This window comes from Rhinoraja longicauda, chromosome 23 (assembly GCF_053455715.1).
Source record: "Rhinoraja longicauda isolate Sanriku21f chromosome 23, sRhiLon1.1, whole genome shotgun sequence".
NCBI classification, from domain to species: Eukaryota; Metazoa; Chordata; class Chondrichthyes; order Rajiformes; family Arhynchobatidae; genus Rhinoraja; species Rhinoraja longicauda.
This window is the reverse complement of record NC_135975.1, coordinates 34,839,191-34,857,570: the sequence shown is the minus strand read 5'-3', so window position 1 is coordinate 34,857,570 and position 18,380 is coordinate 34,839,191. Positions and strand designations below refer to the sequence as shown.

Sequence of the window (18,380 nt, the reverse complement as noted above, 5' to 3'; positions counted from 1 at the left end):
GGGAAGTTTGCAGATAGGTACGAGTCAGGCCAGTTACGGGGAGCCAATGATTGGGAGATGCGGGTAGATTTAGGAGGAAAGCTTGCTGTTCCACTGGAAATAATTACTACTAGTTTGAGGGCTGATATAGTGTTATGGTCCGTTAGTCAGCGGATAGTGTATCTTATAGAACTGAGCAGTGTCTTGGGAGAACTTAGTGCATGAGGCATATGAAAGGAAAAGACTCAGATATGTAGAGTTGGCAGAAGTTGAGCAGCGAGGATGGAGAGCAAGAGTACATTCTTTAGAGGTGGTTTGTGGAGGATTCATAATGTGATCAACCGCATTGCTATTTGGAGAGCTAGGAATTAGCGGACAGAGTTTGCATCAGGCTGTAAAGCAAATGTCACAGGCAGCAGAGCAAGGCAGTAGGTGCATTTGGTGGAGAAGAAATAGTGTTAGTTGGGGGCAGAAAGGAAACGTATGACATGCGTATATTTCTTTGTAATTGTAGTCTGTGCGAGTGTTATGCAAGGGTGAGATTTGTGGTGTCACAAGCTTAATGATGGGCTAGGATTAGTGGAAGATAGGATGCAGGTGTTTAGCATTTGTTCGAATGAGCTAATTGGCTGCAGCTTCCTTTATTTCGTAGATACTGGTAGCATAGGTGGTGAGAGCAGGTATTGAGGGGGGTTGGTCTGGGACGCCAAAACCAACTGTTGAGCCTTCCTGAGGTGTCATGGGCGTAACTCAACGAAACACCAATGAAGCGAGGTGCCCACTTGATAACCCCAATTATATACTTGGGGGACTATAGTATTAGTTTTTTTAAAAAGAGAATAAATATGTAGGTAGTTGGGTTTTTTCCGTATATGGAGTCATTTGTTATAAGTTGGTGTATTTAGTTAGATAATACTTTGATTTGGGGCATAGTTTTCTTAGTTTAGCACTTAGCCTGGAGTTATAGCACAAGTATTTTGTGTTTTAATTGTAATTTAACACCTAGCCCAGCTAGTGACTGCTGTGAACAAAGCAGCTGACAACTAGGGAAAGTTCATGTGACAGCTTGGAAAGACAGCTGACAGGAGGGAATAGGCCCCACTGGAGCTGTTATGGGTTAGCACCTCATTGCAGCAGTGGCATAGATTGTAAACAGTCTCGCTGCACCCCTAAAAAGCTACGACAAATAAAAGAAAGATACACCGAGAGTCTGTGAGATTAGCAGAGGTGGGCCTTCAAAGCAGTATTTGATGGAATTTTATGGGTCACCTAGGCTTTCCACAGTTAATTTGTACAATAGTGATAAAGAATGCAGGGTGGAGAATAGGTGTATAATTGTGCATTGTGTTCAGGAGCAATATCTACAAGCACAATGCTCCCAGGTGGAAAATATAAGTTACCAAAGTAACATGCCCTTCAGACCCTACATCTTCCTGGTATCAGACACCCTATGCAGACCGTTTACCAGTGTTTGCCAGTTTACACAGCTCAGAAGCAATGAGGTATCTACGAAGTTTGTCGATGCATCCTCCAGTATAATCTTACCCACAGCCCAGCCATTGTAATCAAAGATGGACACAAAATGCTGGAGTAACTCAGTGGGACAAGCAACATCTCTGGAGATAAGGAAAGGGTGACGTTTCGAGTCGAGACCCTTCTTCAGTCAGGGGAGAGGGAAACTAGAGATATGCAAGGCGTGAAAAAGACAGATGAAAGCAGACGATGATCAAGGAAATGTACAATGGTTCAATGTTGGATAAGGGGAAGCTGACAACGAGGCACACAAACAGTAAAATTAATCAGGAGGACGATGAAAATAGTTGGAGAACTAGGGTGGGGGAGGGACACAGAGAGGGAAAGCAAGGGTTACTTGAAGTCAAAGAATTCACTATTCATACCGTTGACCTGAAACATTACCCATTCCTTCTCACCAGAGATGCTGTCTGTTCCGCTGAATTACTCCAGCATTTTGTGTCTATCTTTGGTGTAAACCAGCATCTGCAGTTCCTTCCTATACACCTGCCATTTTATCTATGCTCAGCCAGTGTAGTTGGAGTGCGAACAGATGTCAGAGCTATGACAGTAGAGAGTAGCCTTCATCACCAAAGATTCATTTTTCATGGTAATGCAGGCATACCAAGAATAAAGGAATTGTGGAAACTCACAGGAAGTATGTTGTTGACAATCACACAATTCTTCTGATGATTTGTGATGGCCAAAACATTAAGAATGAAATGGCTTTCTTTTAATAAAGTGACCTAGGCTGTTCCTCAAATGTTCTCTGCACTCACGGGATTCCTGCAGTAACTCAGCAGGCCAGGCAGAATCTGCGGAGTTTGTAAATGCTAGCAACCGAGTTGCCACCTTCTCCTCAATGAAATCAAAGCAAGTGACATAGTTCCTTCGTGAATACAGAGTCAATGCAACTTATCTAACGCTGCAGCGAGCAGCAAACTGAGAACATGACAGATCAGCAGCAGATAATCCAGTGACCAGAAAGCAGTGAGTTACAACAAAAGAAGCACAAAGGCACGACTGAAGATCATCAAAGAGCCTGCTACATCTAATATTATACTAAATGAGAGCATGTGAAGATGTTACTCGGAGATGTTCAAGGTGTGATTTGATATTTCCCCCCCAAAAATTGGTGTGCATAGAATCTTCACCAATATTTCAGTGCTTTCCACCACACAGTCCCCAACTCATGTTGAGATGACCAAAATGGCGGCGTTGCCCTAGCAGCTGTGGCTTACCTGCGGTCCGTTTGTCTTTGTGTTTTTTTTGTTGTTGTCTTAATTGTAGATGTGATGTCGTGTTTTTGTGGTTGTGTACTATGTGTGTGGGGGGAGGGGGGGGGAACTGTAAAATTGTAAATTTGTCCCTTCCGAACGGAGACCCGACCTTTGTTTTCTGGGTGGTGTCTCCGTTCCTGCTGCGGCCTACCATCGGCCAAACTCCTGGAGCTGGCGGCCTCCACCCGGGACCACCTGGGCTCTGGTTCGCAGAACCCACGGACCGAACTCACCATCTGCGGAGCCGGCTGTCTTCGGAGGCTGCGGGAGGGGCTGCGACTCGCCTTCGGAGGCTTCGGTCGCGGGCCGCATGGATGCCGACATCGGAAGCTCCGGCAGCGGCAGCGTGTTCCCCCACCCCGGATCGCGGGGCTTGGGTCGGCCCGCCACGAACATTTCACCATCCGGCGCGGCCTGACATAGGCCTCGGGATTTTTCTCTGCTCGGCGGGGGCTTCAATGTCGGGAGCCACAACCGCCCCGACGTGCAGCAGCAGCGGCAGCGTCTTCGCCCGCACCGGATCGCGGGGCTGGGGTCGGCCCGCTGCGGACCTTTCACCTTCCGGCGCGGCCTGGAACGTGGCAAGTACAACAGTCTGACCGCGGGAGAAGAAGACGGCAGGGGAAGAGAAATGACATTCTGGCCTTCCATCACAGTGAGGAGGGGACTGGAGGAGACTCACTGTGATGGATGTTTCTTTTTCTTTTTTTTTGGTGTGTTTTGTGTTGGTTGGGGTTATGTAATTTGCTTATTTTATTGCTCTTATTGTTGGACTGTAGGTGACGAAATCTCGTCCAAAAGATTTGTTTTTTGGATGACAAATAAAGGTAATTCTGATTCTGATGCATGCAACACACATCCCAATGTCCTCGGTCATTAAATGCCATTGAGTCACAGTCGTACATCATGGACACAGGCCCCACTGCCCAACTTGCCCATACCAACCAAGATGCTACTTCCACATCCCTCTAAACCATTCTTATCTATGTACCCATCCAAATGCCTTTTAAATGGTGTTTATAGTGCCCACCTCATCTACCTCCGCTGGCAGCTCATTCCTTATACTCATCACTCTCTGTAAAAAACGTTGCCCCTCAGATGCCTATTAAATCTTCCCACTCTTACCTTAAAAAGCAGTCTTGAACCACTATCTACCTCATTGGAGTCCCTGGGACAATCTTTGATATGACCTTGCTGGCTTTACATTGTACTAAACGTTAATCCCATAATCATGTATCTGTACACTGTGGATGGCTCAATTGTAAGGATGTATTGTCTTTCCGCTGACTGGTTAGCATGCAACAAAAACCTTTCACTGTACCTCGGTACACATGACAATAAATTAATCTCTACTATATTGAGGCTGATCTGCACTTCAACCCTATTTACGTGTCTTTGTTTCCTATTTTTTAGAAAATTATAGTTGCCTACCAAAGTTCTTGCAAAACAAAGAAAATCACTGACTTGTACATGTGACAATAAAGTACCATTCATACATTCAGTTTGAAAAAGTGATGTCCAATTTTTCTCCTTAATGACCTTAAGATTTGCTTATATTTCCCCAAAAAACCTTAGAAATGTTGGCTTTATCTTCTTCTTGATCATTGACATAAAGAAAAGCCAAAGTAATGCTTATAATTTAACAGTGCGAGGCTGTGAATCTGCACACATTCTCTCAGATTTTCCAAAAGTATAATGCTCACAACTAAACACAGTTCTGCAGATTGTTTAACCTGTAACAGTATTCAACATGCAGATATATGCCTTGCTTCAATTATACACTATAAACATAGCTTTTTTGCATAACATCTTTTGATATGTAAATAGGATAAAACCTCATCTATTGTATCCGCTGTTCCAGATGTCAACTTCTCTACATCGGCAAGACCAAACGCAGGCTCGGCGATCGTTTCGCTCAACACCTTCGGTCAGTCCACCTTAACCAATCTGATCTCCCGGTGGCTGAGCATTTCAACTCCCCCTCCCACTCCCAGTCTGACATGGGCCTCCTCCAGTGTCATAGTGAGCCCCACCCCAAATTGGAGGAACAGCACCTCATATTTCGCTTGGGCAGCTTATAGCCCAGCGGTATGAACATTGACTTCTCTAACTTTAGATAGTTCCTCTGTCCCTCTCTTCCCCTCCCCCTTCCCAGTTCTCCCACTGTCTTCCAGTCGATCCTGACTACGGGTGCTGCACTGTAAGGAGTTTGTACGTTCTCCCCGTGACCTGCGTGGGTTTTCTCCGAGATCTTCGGTTTCCTCCCACACTCCAAAGACGTACAGGTATGTAGGTTAATTGGCTGGGTAAATGTAAAAATTGTCCCTAGTGGGTGTAGGATAGTGTTAATGTACGGGGATCACTGGGCGGCACGGACTTGGAGGGCCGAAAAGGCCTGTTTCCGGCTGTAGATATATGATATGATATGATATGATATATCCTTTCTTTGTCCCGCTCCCTCCCCTGACATCAGTCTGAAGAAGGGTCTCGACCCGAAACGTCACCCATTCCTTCTCTCCTAGATGCTGCCTGACCTGCTGAGTTACTCCACCATTTTGTGATACCTTTGATATGTAAAAATCCATATATTAGAAACAGCTACATTCTAATGAAGTAAACATTTGAGGGATAAGATTTTAACATTATTCACAAACAAGAAACAATGAAGTTTTCAAAGCAATACTAGACTTTCACTTCAACTCAAAACCTGCAGAAAATTAATTGATTTGATCCATATACATTTTAACCAATGTGCAGGAACCAGAGAATACATCGTGAACTTGGTGAAGCTATAATTATACCCAAGTGTACAGGAACATTATCTAGTCATTTTTAAATATTGCTACATTCTGGTACACAGTAACCCTTACTTGAAACATAATAGTACTCTTGGCCAAAGGAATTTAAAAGGTTTTGCTCCAATTCCTGCTCCTCCAACTCAAGCAATTTTTATATTTCCAATTTCTCTTGCTCTACTTCTGATAGCCATACCTTCACCTCCAGCTCTGATGCATTCCTCCCTAAACCTATGGCTCTCTGTTATTCAACTGCATTGTTTTAAACAGCCCAAATTGCAATTTTTCACAACATTTTGTCCAATTGCACATTGACGTCACAATGCAAAATTATAAATGTTCCACACAAAAAGTACGGAGTTCAGGAAGGGGGATAATTAGCCAGGTAGCTAGAGACTGTATACGATCCGAGAAGTAAGTTTTTCCATACAGAGGATGGTGGTTGTCTGGAATAAGCTGCCAAACGTAGTGCTAGAGACGGGTACAATTATATTTTAGGTGCTTGAACAGGTACTTGGTTAGATAAGGTACTTGAAAAGGTACTTGGTTAGATAAATACGTAAGGCATAGAGGGATACAGACCTGATGCAGACAAAAGGAAATCCTGTAGAGGCATCGGAGACGTGAGCATTTATTTGGGGTTTTTTTAAACATTTATTTAATTTTTGTTTTGTTTATTGGATACTGTGTTAACAACCCTGTTGTGCTGCTACAAGTAAGAATTCCATTGTTGGTTTCGGTGCACATGACAATTAAACTCTCTTGACAGTCAACTTGGCCAAGATGGCAAAGAAGAGCACATTTCTATGCTGTATGATTTTATGATGTGAATGAATGACAACAATTACACTTTGGACCATGCAGAAAAGTAAGGTCCTATTCCGTTCTTGTTTAACAGTGCGATTAAAAACCACAATTAACTCAAACTGTTAAGTTGCTCAACACCCAAGGTTTAACATATTATTTTGACTCAAAGAAAACATAAGTGACTAAAGAAACATTTTAAAAACGTGCCCTGAATCTCTAAATTATGACTATATTATTCCTCTGAAGACATGGATTTCTGTGTAAGGCATGCAAAATGTACAGAGCTAATTTTGATTAATGTTATACCTTTTCCAGCCTTGGCTATCCCAAAGCTCTTTACAATGAAGTATTTTTGATAAATAATGAATGTTATAATTTGAGAAACAACAACCAGATCGCAGAAACATCACATAGTAGTGAATGGAAAATCTATTTTTGATTGAATAATAATCAGAACAATTACATTGCTCACGTCAAGTGTTACAAGGTATTTTACATCCAAGAGAATCAAATCAACGAGGCTTGGATATAACAGTTAATCCAAAATGTGAGCAAGTCCTTAAGCATTTTCAGTTCTGCACCAAAAGATCAACCCAAGTGTTTGTCCACAAGTCAGGCAGAGGCAAGATTATGGTCAACTGAACAGTCACACTACACTGCCTAGTATCTATCCAAAAACAAAAGGAACTTTAAAAAAACAAAACGAATAAACACGTTTTTGTACGTTCAAGGTTTCAAGTACTCACTTTTGGTACAACAGGGATATCCAATTCACTTGGTGAACGTTCCTCCACCCGTGGCGAACTTGGACAGGTTTCAAAGTCTGCATGCCCCACATCGTGTAGGTATTGGTACAAAGGAGAGTTCTATTCCACAAAAGGAATAAATAGAATATTTTAGACAATTGCCATTAAAGATCAGTGCACACATTATTTTTTTTTGGCATGCAATAGACCTGTAATGTTATTTAGTTTAGGTTAGTTTAGAGATACAGCTCGGAAACAGGCCCTTCAGCCCACCGAGTCTGTACCGACCAGCGATCCCTGCACATTAACAATATCCTACATACACGGGACAATTTAACATTTATACCAAGCCAATTAACTTACAAACCTGTACGTCTTTGGAATGTGGCAGGAAACCGGAGATCTCGGAGAAAACCCACGCGGTCACAGGGAGAACATACACAGGTATGTAGGTTAATTGGCTGGGTAAATGTAAAAATTGTCCCTAGTAGGTGTAGGATAGTGTTAGTGTACGGGGATCGCTGGGCGGCACGGACTTGGTGGGCCGAAAAGGCCTGTTTCCGGCTGTATATATATGATATGATGATATGATACAAACTCCGTACAGACAGCACCCGTAGTCAGGATTGAACCTGGGTCTCTGGCTCTAAGCACTGTAAGGCAGCAACTCTACTGCTGCATCACCGTATGTCATAAGACAATATGCTTCCTTCTCAATACTCAACTAGACAAAAAGTATTGGACTCAATTACTCTAAGCTCGTGGAGTCCATGTTTAATTAGTAAATCATGGAGTTAACAGATCTCAGATGAGATGGCAGCACTGTAATTAATCTTACATTGTTAGATTTAAGAATAGGATAAACATTGACATGACAACTGCTCCCAGTGACATATGTATGGATGTCAACCAAGGACAATTCTGAACACTTGGACAGATACACTGCCCAGTCCATCATTGGTACTAACCTCTCCACCATCAAAGGAATCTATAGGGGGTGCAGCCTTAAAAGGGTAATCAGCATCATCGGGGACCCACAGCACCCTAGCCATGCTCTCATTTCACTCTTGCCATCGGAAAGGTGGTATAAGAGCTTGAAAACTAACGTCCAGGTTTAGGTGTAGGAAGGAACTGCAGATGCTGGTTTAAACCGTAGAAGGAGTGGGTGACGTTTCTGGTCGAGACCCGGTCACCCACTCCTTCTCTCCAGAGATGCTGCCGGTCCCACTGAGTTACTCCAGCTTTTTGTGTCCATCCAAGTTCAGGAGCAGCTTCTTCCCAACAACCATCTGGCTATTAAACACTCCAACCTCCAACTAAGCTTCAAACTACAAAGACTTGGGGAGGGGGCATTGCTTTTTGTATTTGCACTACGATTTCCTTTGTTTTTTTTTAATATAGCACACTTTGTTTTGTTATTATGGTGTTTACAGAGTGTTATGTTTACATATCTGGTGTGCTGCTGCAATTAAGAATGTCATTGTTCTGTTTCAGGACATATGATAATAAAACACTCTCGATTTGTCTCTTGTAAAGATCTAGAAGGATATGGGCCAAATGTGGGCAAATGGGACTAGCTCAGATGGAACATCTTGGACGTGTTGGGAAGAAGGACTGCTGAGTATCTCTAAGACAGAGTAATGCTTTGCACGGCCAAATGTACAAACTATTTTTTTAAACTGCGTTATTCCTTGGAAAATAAACATCTTCACAGAAACTGCCTCAATTGACAGGAAGCAAGGCAACACACTGTGGAGAAAATCAAGCATCAGAATATTTCTTCCTTTTTAAGCACCTTTATCATTACTTGAATGTTAAAAATACTTGTCACATAAATGAAGCATCCAAAAAAACTTAAAGATAGAAGACTACTTGTGAGGGAACATGGATAGATGTCCTGAGAGCATAATTAGAAGTTACATTTTGAGAAGAGTTTTGAGGATGGCATCTGCGAAAAGTGAGATACAGAAAAGGCAATTTAAACCATAACCATTCAGGTCATTGAGGTCTCCTCAATTCAGCCTAAATTGTATAATGAGCATTGGGATCAAATGCTGCACCACTTGAAATAGTGGATTAGACAGCGCCAAGTTACCATATCTGCTACCACCAATTTTGCTACGAGCTGTCACTCAAGTAGTCCAAAAATGCATTTTGTTTGAAATACAAACGTCAATTGTTTTTAAAATTAATTCTTGGGATCAAGGCATCAGAGTCATTTAATGCCCAAATCAAGTGACCCTTAAATAAAGACATCCATTTAAAAATTGTGATTTTCATGATCCTGGTATATTCCAAAGCACTCCTCAAGGAATAGAATTAGTTTGAAAGTGTACCCCTTGCTTAGATTTGATAAAATACAGCTGCCAACTTACACACAAGATATTAACACAATCCGATTTTGGGATGTTGATAGGGATAAAGATTCAGTTAATCTGGAAGAACAGCTCAGTTCTTGTAAATATGTCACAGAGCATTATCTATATGCTAAAACTTTTGTTTTTTTGTTTGTTCGTTCCTGAACTACAGCCAAAAAGGTACACGATAGTGCGACAATTTTAGGCCCACCTTACTCACCGTCGTCCCTATGGTGCTAATGGAAGAAGTTTCATTAAAATCGGTGCTATATTTTTCAAGTCATTCACATTTTAAAGTTTAAATCTATCTCCTAGAGAGGGAGGGAGGGGGGAAAGGGGAGAGGAGGGGGGAGGGGAGGAAAAGGGGAGAGGGGGGAGGGGAGGGGGAAAGGAGGGAAGGGTGTGGAGGAGGGAAGGTGTGGAGGGGGGGAGTGAGGGGAGGGGGAAGGGTGCGGTAGGGGAGGGGGAGTGAGGGGGGGTGGGAGTGAGGGGGGGAGTGGGGAGTGGGGGGGGAGTGGGAGTGAGGGGGGAAGTGGGAGAGTGGGTGTGAGGGGGAGTGAGGGGAGGGGGAGTGAGGGGAGGGGGAGTGAGAGTGAGGGAGTGAGGGGAGGGGGAGTGAGGGGAGGGAGAGTGAGGGGAGGGGGGGAAGGGGGAGTGAGAGAGTGAGGGGAGGGTGAGAGAGAGTGGGAGGGTGAGTGAGGGGAGGGTGAGTGAGGGGAGGGTGAGTGAGGGGAGGGTGAGTGAGGGGAGGGTGAGTGAGGGGAGGGTGAGTGAGGGGAGGGGGAGTGAGGGGAGGGGGAGTGAGGGGGTGAGGGGAAGTAAGGGAGTGAGAGGAAGTAAGGGAGTGAGGGGAGGGGGAGTGAGGGAGTGGAGGTGGGAGTGGAGAGGGAGTGAAGGAGGGGAGCGGGAGTGAGGGAGGGGAGCTGGAGTGAGGGAGGGGAGCTGGAGTGAGGGAGGGGAGGGCGAGTGAGGGAGGGGAGGGGGAGTGAAGGAGGGAGGGGAGGGGGAGTGAGGGAGGGGAGGGGGAGTGAGGGAGGGGGAGTGAAGGAGGGAGGGGAGGGGGAGTGAAGGAGGGAGGGGAGGGGGAGTGAAGGAGGGAGGGGAGGGGGAGTGAAGGAGGGAGGGGAGGGGGAATGAAGGAGGGAGGGGAGGGGGAGTGAAGGAGGGAGGGGAGGGGGAATGAAGGAGGGAGGAGGAGTGAAGGAGGGAGGGGAGGGGGAGTGAAGGAGGGAGGGGAGGCGGAGTGAAGGAGGGAGGGGGAATGAAGGAAGGAGGGGAGGGGGAGTGAAGGAGGGAGGGGAGGTGAAGGAGGGAGGGGAGGGGGAGTGAAGGAGGGAGGGGAGGGGGAGTGAAGGAGGGAGGGGAGGCGAGGCGGAGTGAAGGAGGGAGGGGAGGGCGAATGAAGGAAGGAGGGGAGAGGGAGTGAAGGAGGGAGGGGAGGCGGAGTGAAGGAGGGAGGGGAGGGGGAGTGAAGGTGGGAGGGGAGGGGGAGTGAAGGATGGAGGGGAGGGCGAGGGGGGGGTGAAGGAGGGAGGGGAAGGGGAGTGAAGGAGGGAGGGGAAGGGGAGTGAAAGAGGGGAGGGGGAGTGAAGGAGGGGAGGGGGAGTGAAGGAGGGGAGGGGGAGTGAAGGAGGGGAGGGGGAGTGAAGGAGGGGAGGGGGAGTGAAGGAGGGGAGTGAAGGAGGGGAGGGGGAGTGAAGGAGGGGAGGGGGAGTGAAGGAGGGGAGGGGGAGTGAAGGAGGGGAGGGGGAGTGAAGGAGGGGAGGGGGAGTGAAGGAGGGGAGGGGGAGTGAAGGAGGGGAGGGGGAGTGAAGGAGGGAGGGGAGGTGAGGGGGAGGAGTGGGGGAGGAGTGGGTGCTGCACCATTGCAGGAAAGGTTTGGGCTCAACAGGTTCACTTGGTCTAGTAGATCCTTAAAACTTTGTCAAAATGGAACCTTTCTGTGGTGAGATTTTGCAAGCAACACAAAAGCAAAGAATCAAACATAGCAGCTCTGAACTCATTTGGATAAAAGACGAGCTCAAATCAATGCTGTTACTGACAAACTGCTTGTCCATTTAAATAGATTAGCGCTGTCGTGATGTCCCGATGGCAATGGAGCTGCGATTGGAAGGAAATCCCCCGGGGTTAAGAAAATCCCAAAGCTCGCGGAGGATCACTGTTACAGTCTATTCAGTGCCAGGAAACATCGGGGAGGCCTCCATCGTGTCCATAAACGTGGCCTACAAGAAAGAAAAACGCAGCTTGCAAGAACGACTGAAGCACAGGGGACTATTCTACTGGCCATTGTTCAGTCCCTAGAGAATAAGGTTGAGGACTGAAGGGCAAGGCTACTTTATCAAAGGGAGATTAGAGAATGCTGTTTATTCACAAAATGCTGGAGTAACTCAGCAGGCCAGGCAGCATCTCAGGAGAGAAGGAATGGGCGATGTTTCGGGTCGAGACCCTTCTTCAGACCGATGTCAGTGGGGGGGGGGGGGGGGGACAAAGGAAGGATATAGGTGGAGACAGGAAGACAGTGGGAGATCTGGGAAGGGTTTGACACGAAACGTCGCCCATTCCTTCTCTCCTGAGATGCTGCCTAACCTGCTGAGTTACTCCAGGAATTTGTGAATAAATACCTTCGATTTGTACCAGCATCTGCAGTTATTTTCTTACACTACCCGTTGCTCCACTGCGATTTCTCCTCAAGGTATGTCCACTTTGAAGAAGTTCTCCTCCTCTCTTCGACGAATTTAGCAACATGCTCTCTCGCTGCTCCCCCTCTGTGATTTCTCCTGCCCTCCTGCTCTACGACCACATTTTGACCCAGACTCGCTACCACAGCCACATCTGCTTCCACCTATATCCTTCCTTTGTCCCTGACATCAGTCTGAAGAAGGGCCTCGACCCGAAACGTCGCCCATTCCTTCTCTCCTGAGATGCTTCCTGACCTGCTGAGTTACTCCAGCATTTTGTGAATAAATACCTTTGATTTGTACCAGCATCTGCAGTTATTTTCTTACACTTCGAGAATGCTGTATTCTCTGTTTCACAGACACAGACGCATGGCTCACCCCCAGCTCCCTAGACTTGGCCCTCTAGCCCAAAGGTTTCTCCATCCATGAATAGGAAAGGGAAAGGCAATGGCATTTCCCTCATGGTAAACTCTTTGTGGTGCTCAGATGTAGCTGTCCTGTACAACACCTGCTCGCCGCACCTGGAACACTTGGCGAAGTGCTGTCCGTTCTATCTCCTGGGGGAACGCTCCTCAATCATCCTGACTGTGGTTTATTCACAAAATGCTGGAGTAACTCAGCAGGTCAGGCAGCATCTCGGGAGAGAAGGAATGGGTGACTTTTCAGGTCGAGACCCTTCTTCATCCTGACTGTGGTGTACATCCCAAGTCAAACAGAGGTCTATCAAGCTCTGGAGGAGCTGCACACCATGGTCAACAAGTATATTATAGCCAGGAACATCAACAAAGCCAACTGGAAGAAATCATTCCCAAACAACCACTAGCAAGTGTCCGGCAGCACCAGAGGATTACTCCACAAGAGTCGAGAGTGCTTTATTGTCATATGTCCCGAAATGGAACTATTAAATTCTTACCCGCAGCTGCACAACAGATATGTAAACATAGTACTCTATAAACAACATAGTTTGGTGGTTTTTTTGGAGGTTGTAGTGTTTAATAGCTGGATGGTTGTAGTGAAGAAGCTGTTCCTAAATCTGGGTGTTAGTTTTCAGTTTCTTATACGTTCTTCTCGATGGGAAGAGTTGAATGAGTGTGTGGCCAGGGTGGTGTGGGTCTCTGATGATACTGATGATTTTTTGAGGCAGAGCCTCCTGTAGATCACCTTTTGATGTTTGGGAGGTCAGTATCTGTGGTGGATTGGGCAGTGTTCACCGCTTTTTGCAATCTTCTTCATTCCAGGACGTTTGAGTTGCCGTATCAGGCTGTGAAACAACCAGTCAACATGTTCACTCTACTGTACAACTGTAGAAGTTCAAGAGAGTATTCGTTGACATCCCAAATCTCCTCAATCCAAGGTAGTAGAGGTGTTGATAGCACTGCTATTAACACTTAGAGATTGCATGGAGTCGGTAGACTAGTTGATGTTCAAGGACTCAGTAACAAACACGCCACAGCTGTTAGAGAATACAGAACTGTATGGAGGAAGGTGTTCCCACAAAAATCATCTGAGTGTTCCCCATGTCAAGTCAAGTCAAGTTTATTTGTCACATACACATACACGATGTGCAGTGAAATGAAAGTGGCAATGCCTGCGGATTGTGCAACAAAAAAAAAGAATTACAGTTACAGCATATAAATTAAAGTTAATACAGAAAAGTCAAAATTTAGTCCCTGGAGTTATAATAGTTAACAGTCCTGATGGCCTGTGGGAAGAAACTCCGTCTCATCCTCTCCGTTTTCACAGCGTGACAGCGGAGGCGTTTGCCTGACCGTAGCAGCTGGAACAGTCTGTTGCTGGGGTGGCAGGGGTCCCTCATAATCTTGCTTGCTCTCGATCTACACCTCCTGATGTATAGGTCCTGCAGGGGGGCGAGTGTAGTTCCCATGGTGCGTTCTGCCGAAAGCACTACTCTCTGCATGGCCTTCCTGTCCTGCGCAGAGCTGTTCCCAAACCAGACTGTGATGTTGCCGAACAGGATGCTCTCTACAGCCCCAGAGTAGAAGCATTGAAGGATCCTCAGAGACACTCTGAATTTCCTCAGCTGTCTAAGGTGGTAAAGGCGCTGCTTTGCCTTACCCACCAGTGCGGCAATGTGCGTCCATGTCAGATCCTCTTTGATGTGGACTCCCAGGTATTTAAAACTGCTCACCCTATCCACAGTAGACCCATTTATTTCCAGTGGCGTGTACGTCCTTGGATGTTGAGCCCTTCTAAACTCCACAATCAGCTCCTTACTTTTTTTGACATTCAAGAGGAGGCTGTTGTCCTGACACCAGAGTGCCAGACCAGCCACCTCCTCCCGGTAGGCCTTCTCATCGTTGTCGGAGATCAGAAGCATTGTATGAATCAGGAGGTCCACAATCTTTTGAGGACCAGATCTCGGGCATTCAAGTTTGGTGATGTAGATTCATATAGGTAGTCCAGATACGACCATAATAAGGCCATCAAAAAGGTCTTTTCGCTCTGGAGGATGAGACGGATGTTCAGCAGCTGTGGCATGGCTTGCACACCATTATAGAAACATAGAAACATAGAAAATAGGTGCAGGAGTAGGCCATTTGGCCCTTCGAGCCTGCACCGCCATTCAATATGATCATGGCTGATCATCCAGCTCAGTAGCCTGTACCTGCCTTCTCTCCATACCCCCTGATCCCTTTAGCTAAAAGGGCCACATCTAACTCCCTCTTAAATATAACCAATGAACTGGCCTCAACTACCTTCTGTGGCAGAGAATTCCACAGACTCACCACTCTCTGTGTGAAGAAATGTTTTCTCATCTCGGTCCTAAAAGACTTCCCCCTTATCCTTAAGCTGTGACCCCTGGTTCTGGACTCCCCCAACATCGGGAACAATCTTCCCGCATCTAGCCTCTCCAACCCCTTAAGAATTTTATATGTTTCTATAAGATCCCCCCTCAGTCTTCTAAGTTTCAGCGAGTACAAGCCCAGTCTATCCAGTCTTTCCTCATATGCAAGTCCCGCCATCCCAGGGATTAATCTGGTGAACCTTCTCTGTACTCCCTCTAAGGCAAGAACGTCTTTCCTCAGGTTAGGAGACCAAAACTGCACACAATACTCCAGGTGCGATCTCACCAAGGCCCTGTACAACTGTACAACTGTAGCAGAACCTCCCTGCTCCTAAACTCAAATCCTCTTGCTATGAATGCCAACATACCATTCGCTTTCTTCACTGCCTGCTGCACCTGCATGCTTGCTTTCAATGACTGGTGCACCATGACACCCAGGTCACGTTGCATCTCCTCTTCTCCCTTCTCCCATTCCCTTCTCCCTTCTCCCATTCCCCTTCTCCCATTCAGGTAATACTCTGCTTTCCTGTTCTTGCCGCCAAAGTGGATAACCTCACATTTATCCACATTATATTGCATCTGCCATGCATTTGCCCACTCGCCTAATCTATCCAAGTCACTCTGCAGCCTCCTAGCATCCTCCTCGCAGCTAACACTGCCACCCAGCTTCGTGTCATCCGCAAACTTAGAGATGTTGCATTCAATTCCCTCGTCCAAATCATTAATATACACTGTAAATAACTGGGGTCCCAGCACTGAGCCTTGCGGTACCCCACTAGTCACTGCCTGCCATTCCGAAAAGGACCCGTTTATTCCTACTCTTTGCTTCCTGTCCGCCAACCAATTTTCTATCCACCTCAAAACTGAACCCTCAATACCGTGTGCTTTAAGTTTGTACACCAATCTCCTATGTGGAACCTTGTCGAAGGCCTTCTGAAAGTCCAGATATAACACATCGACTGGTTCTCCCTTATCCACTCTACTAGTTACACTTCCTAAAGGTGAAACCAAAGGGCAATTCAAGTGACAGCAAGGCATCACTCCAAGGTGAACTTAATGCATCTAGGGACATTACGATAGGGAGAACACTGATGTGCCTTTCCAGGCCCCCAATAATATTCTAATCTGAGTTACCGAGGCCGGCGTCAGAAGATCCTTTAGGAGCGTGAACCCTCAGAAAGCATCCAGACCTAGGGTCCTACCTGGTTGTATTCTCAAAACCTGCACAAACCAATTGACTAGAGTTTTTGCACTCATCTTCAGCTTCTCATTACCGGGGTCTGAGGTTCCCACCTGCGTAAAAAGAGCTACAATAATACTGGTGCCCAAGAAGAGCAAGGCGACATGCCTAATGATTACTGACCAGAGGCACTAATGTCCATGGTTATGAAGTGCTTGGAGAGGTTGGTTATGACACATAGCAACTCCTACCTCAACCAGAACCTGGACCCACTACAATTTGCCTACCACCACAATAGATCAACAGAGGATGCGATCTCACTGGCTCTAGACTCCACACTGGACCACTTGGACAATAGAAACAAAGAAGGCTAAGGATCTACAAACTTGTCTTCATCAATGGTGGAGTGCCAAAAGCTTCAAATTCCAGGGCATGAGTATCTCGGATCTGTCCTGGACCCAGCACACTGATGCAATCATAAAGAAAGCTCAATTACTCCACTTCCGTAAAAGATTGAGGAGATTTGGTATGTCGACAAATACTTGCTTGAACTTCTACACATGTACAGTAGAGAAGATACTACCTGGTTGCATCACGGCTTGGTTGGGCAACTTGAACGTCCAGGGACAAAGAAGATTGCAAAAAGTGGTGAACACTGCCCAGTCCGTCAGGGGAACTGACTGACCCCCCCCCCCCCCCCCAACACACCATCAAAGGTGTGTCTCAAAAAGCAGCCAGCATCATCAGGGACCCACTACCATCCTGGCCACACACTCATTTCACCCCTGCCTTCGGGAAGAAGGTATAGGAGCCTAACAAAATGTAACGACCGGGCTTAGATCAGCTTCTTCCCAATAACCATCAGGCTATTGAACACTATGAACTCCAAATAAACTCCAAACTGCCTTGATTGGACTAGAGGCAAGGGGGACATTGCTTCTGTCTTTGCGCTATACTGTTTGCTTATTTTTATGTATTGAATTTCCTTTTGATGTTTATTATGGTGTCTACTGAGCACTATGTTCACATATCTGTTGTGCTGTCACAAGAAAGAATTTCATTGTTCCTTTTCAGGACATATGACAATAAAACACTCTTGACAAAAGATGGGACCTTCGATTTGACGTCCAAGGTTGTCGCCTCGAAGTAAAGAAGTTCCAAGCCAAGCCAAAAGAAAAAGCAACATTTTATCTCTGGCAAAGTTTTGCTTTTTCATGATTCAAGTTCACTTAGACTTGGAAACCAAAAAACTGTAATGCTCCTCCACTGATGCTGTCTTACCTACTACTTAGTGTGAGATGAATTTGCAAAACCTATTCAAAACATATCAATGATGCCAAAGGAGAGAAATTGCAAAAAAGCCAACAAATGCAGAGGCGCAGTGCTCATTGAGGATCAAGAACTTCAGAAAAATAGGGAAAGGAGTAAGTTACTCTATCAAGGCAGATGTGCCCTAGGTCTAGACTTTTCTTATATGCCAGTTCCCTGATCTTCCAATCATTTATCTTCCACCTCTTTAAATATACTCAGTGATTAGCCTCAACAACCCACCAGGGTAGAGAAATCTAGATATCTAACCTCTGCCTACAGATGGAAAGACAGCGTGGGGGGTGGAAGTGGATTTCAAAGCAGACAACTTAAATAGCTCAAAGCAAACATGCAATTTGACAGGTGCAAGGGAAGAGGGTGGTATTCGTGGGTCACTGGTGGGAGGAATGCACAAATGTGAACTGGACAAAACTTCAATGTATTTAAAACTGGAATGCAGCTTGACAAAAGTGAATAATTGACATACATTTGGTAATTGCCGGATATACACATAGAGCAACATGTATGAAGGGAAGGCCAAGGATCAAAAGATACTAAAAGGGTGGCAAGATCAGTTATTTTCTGCAGAATGGCCGCTGAGACAAATTGATGGCATTATTCTTGAATACCAAAACAGTCATTTTTCCCTGAAAATCAACACTACAGAAAGCACAAAGTATAAAAAAAGGAAACTATTGCAAATCTGAAATAAAAACTAAATATTGTAAATACTCAACAGGTGAAAATAAAGAAATAGTTGAAGATGGAGGTTTTAAGATGCAGAGAACAAAGACTTGATCTGTGTTATGGTGAATGGCAGATTACATGGCAAGACAAAGTGCTGGAGCAACTCAGAACATGGACAGGTGAAGTTTTGTGTCATGATCCTTCTTCAGGCGTGTTGGACAAAGGCCCAAGATGAAAACACAAAA

At 45.7% G+C, this 18,380-nt stretch overlaps 1 protein-coding gene across 1 annotated transcript in view; it reads right to left on the bottom strand.

Annotated features, from left to right (window-relative positions):
• vezt (vezatin, adherens junctions transmembrane protein) overlaps window positions 1-18,380 on the bottom strand; it is an 86,736-nt gene that overhangs the window by 60,491 nt on the left and 7,865 nt on the right. The window contains exon 2 of the mRNA XM_078420205.1: window positions 7,120-7,239. Coding sequence (XP_078276331.1) covers window positions 7,120-7,239 — 120 coding nt within the window. The remainder of the gene's footprint in view (window positions 1-7,119; window positions 7,240-18,380) is intronic.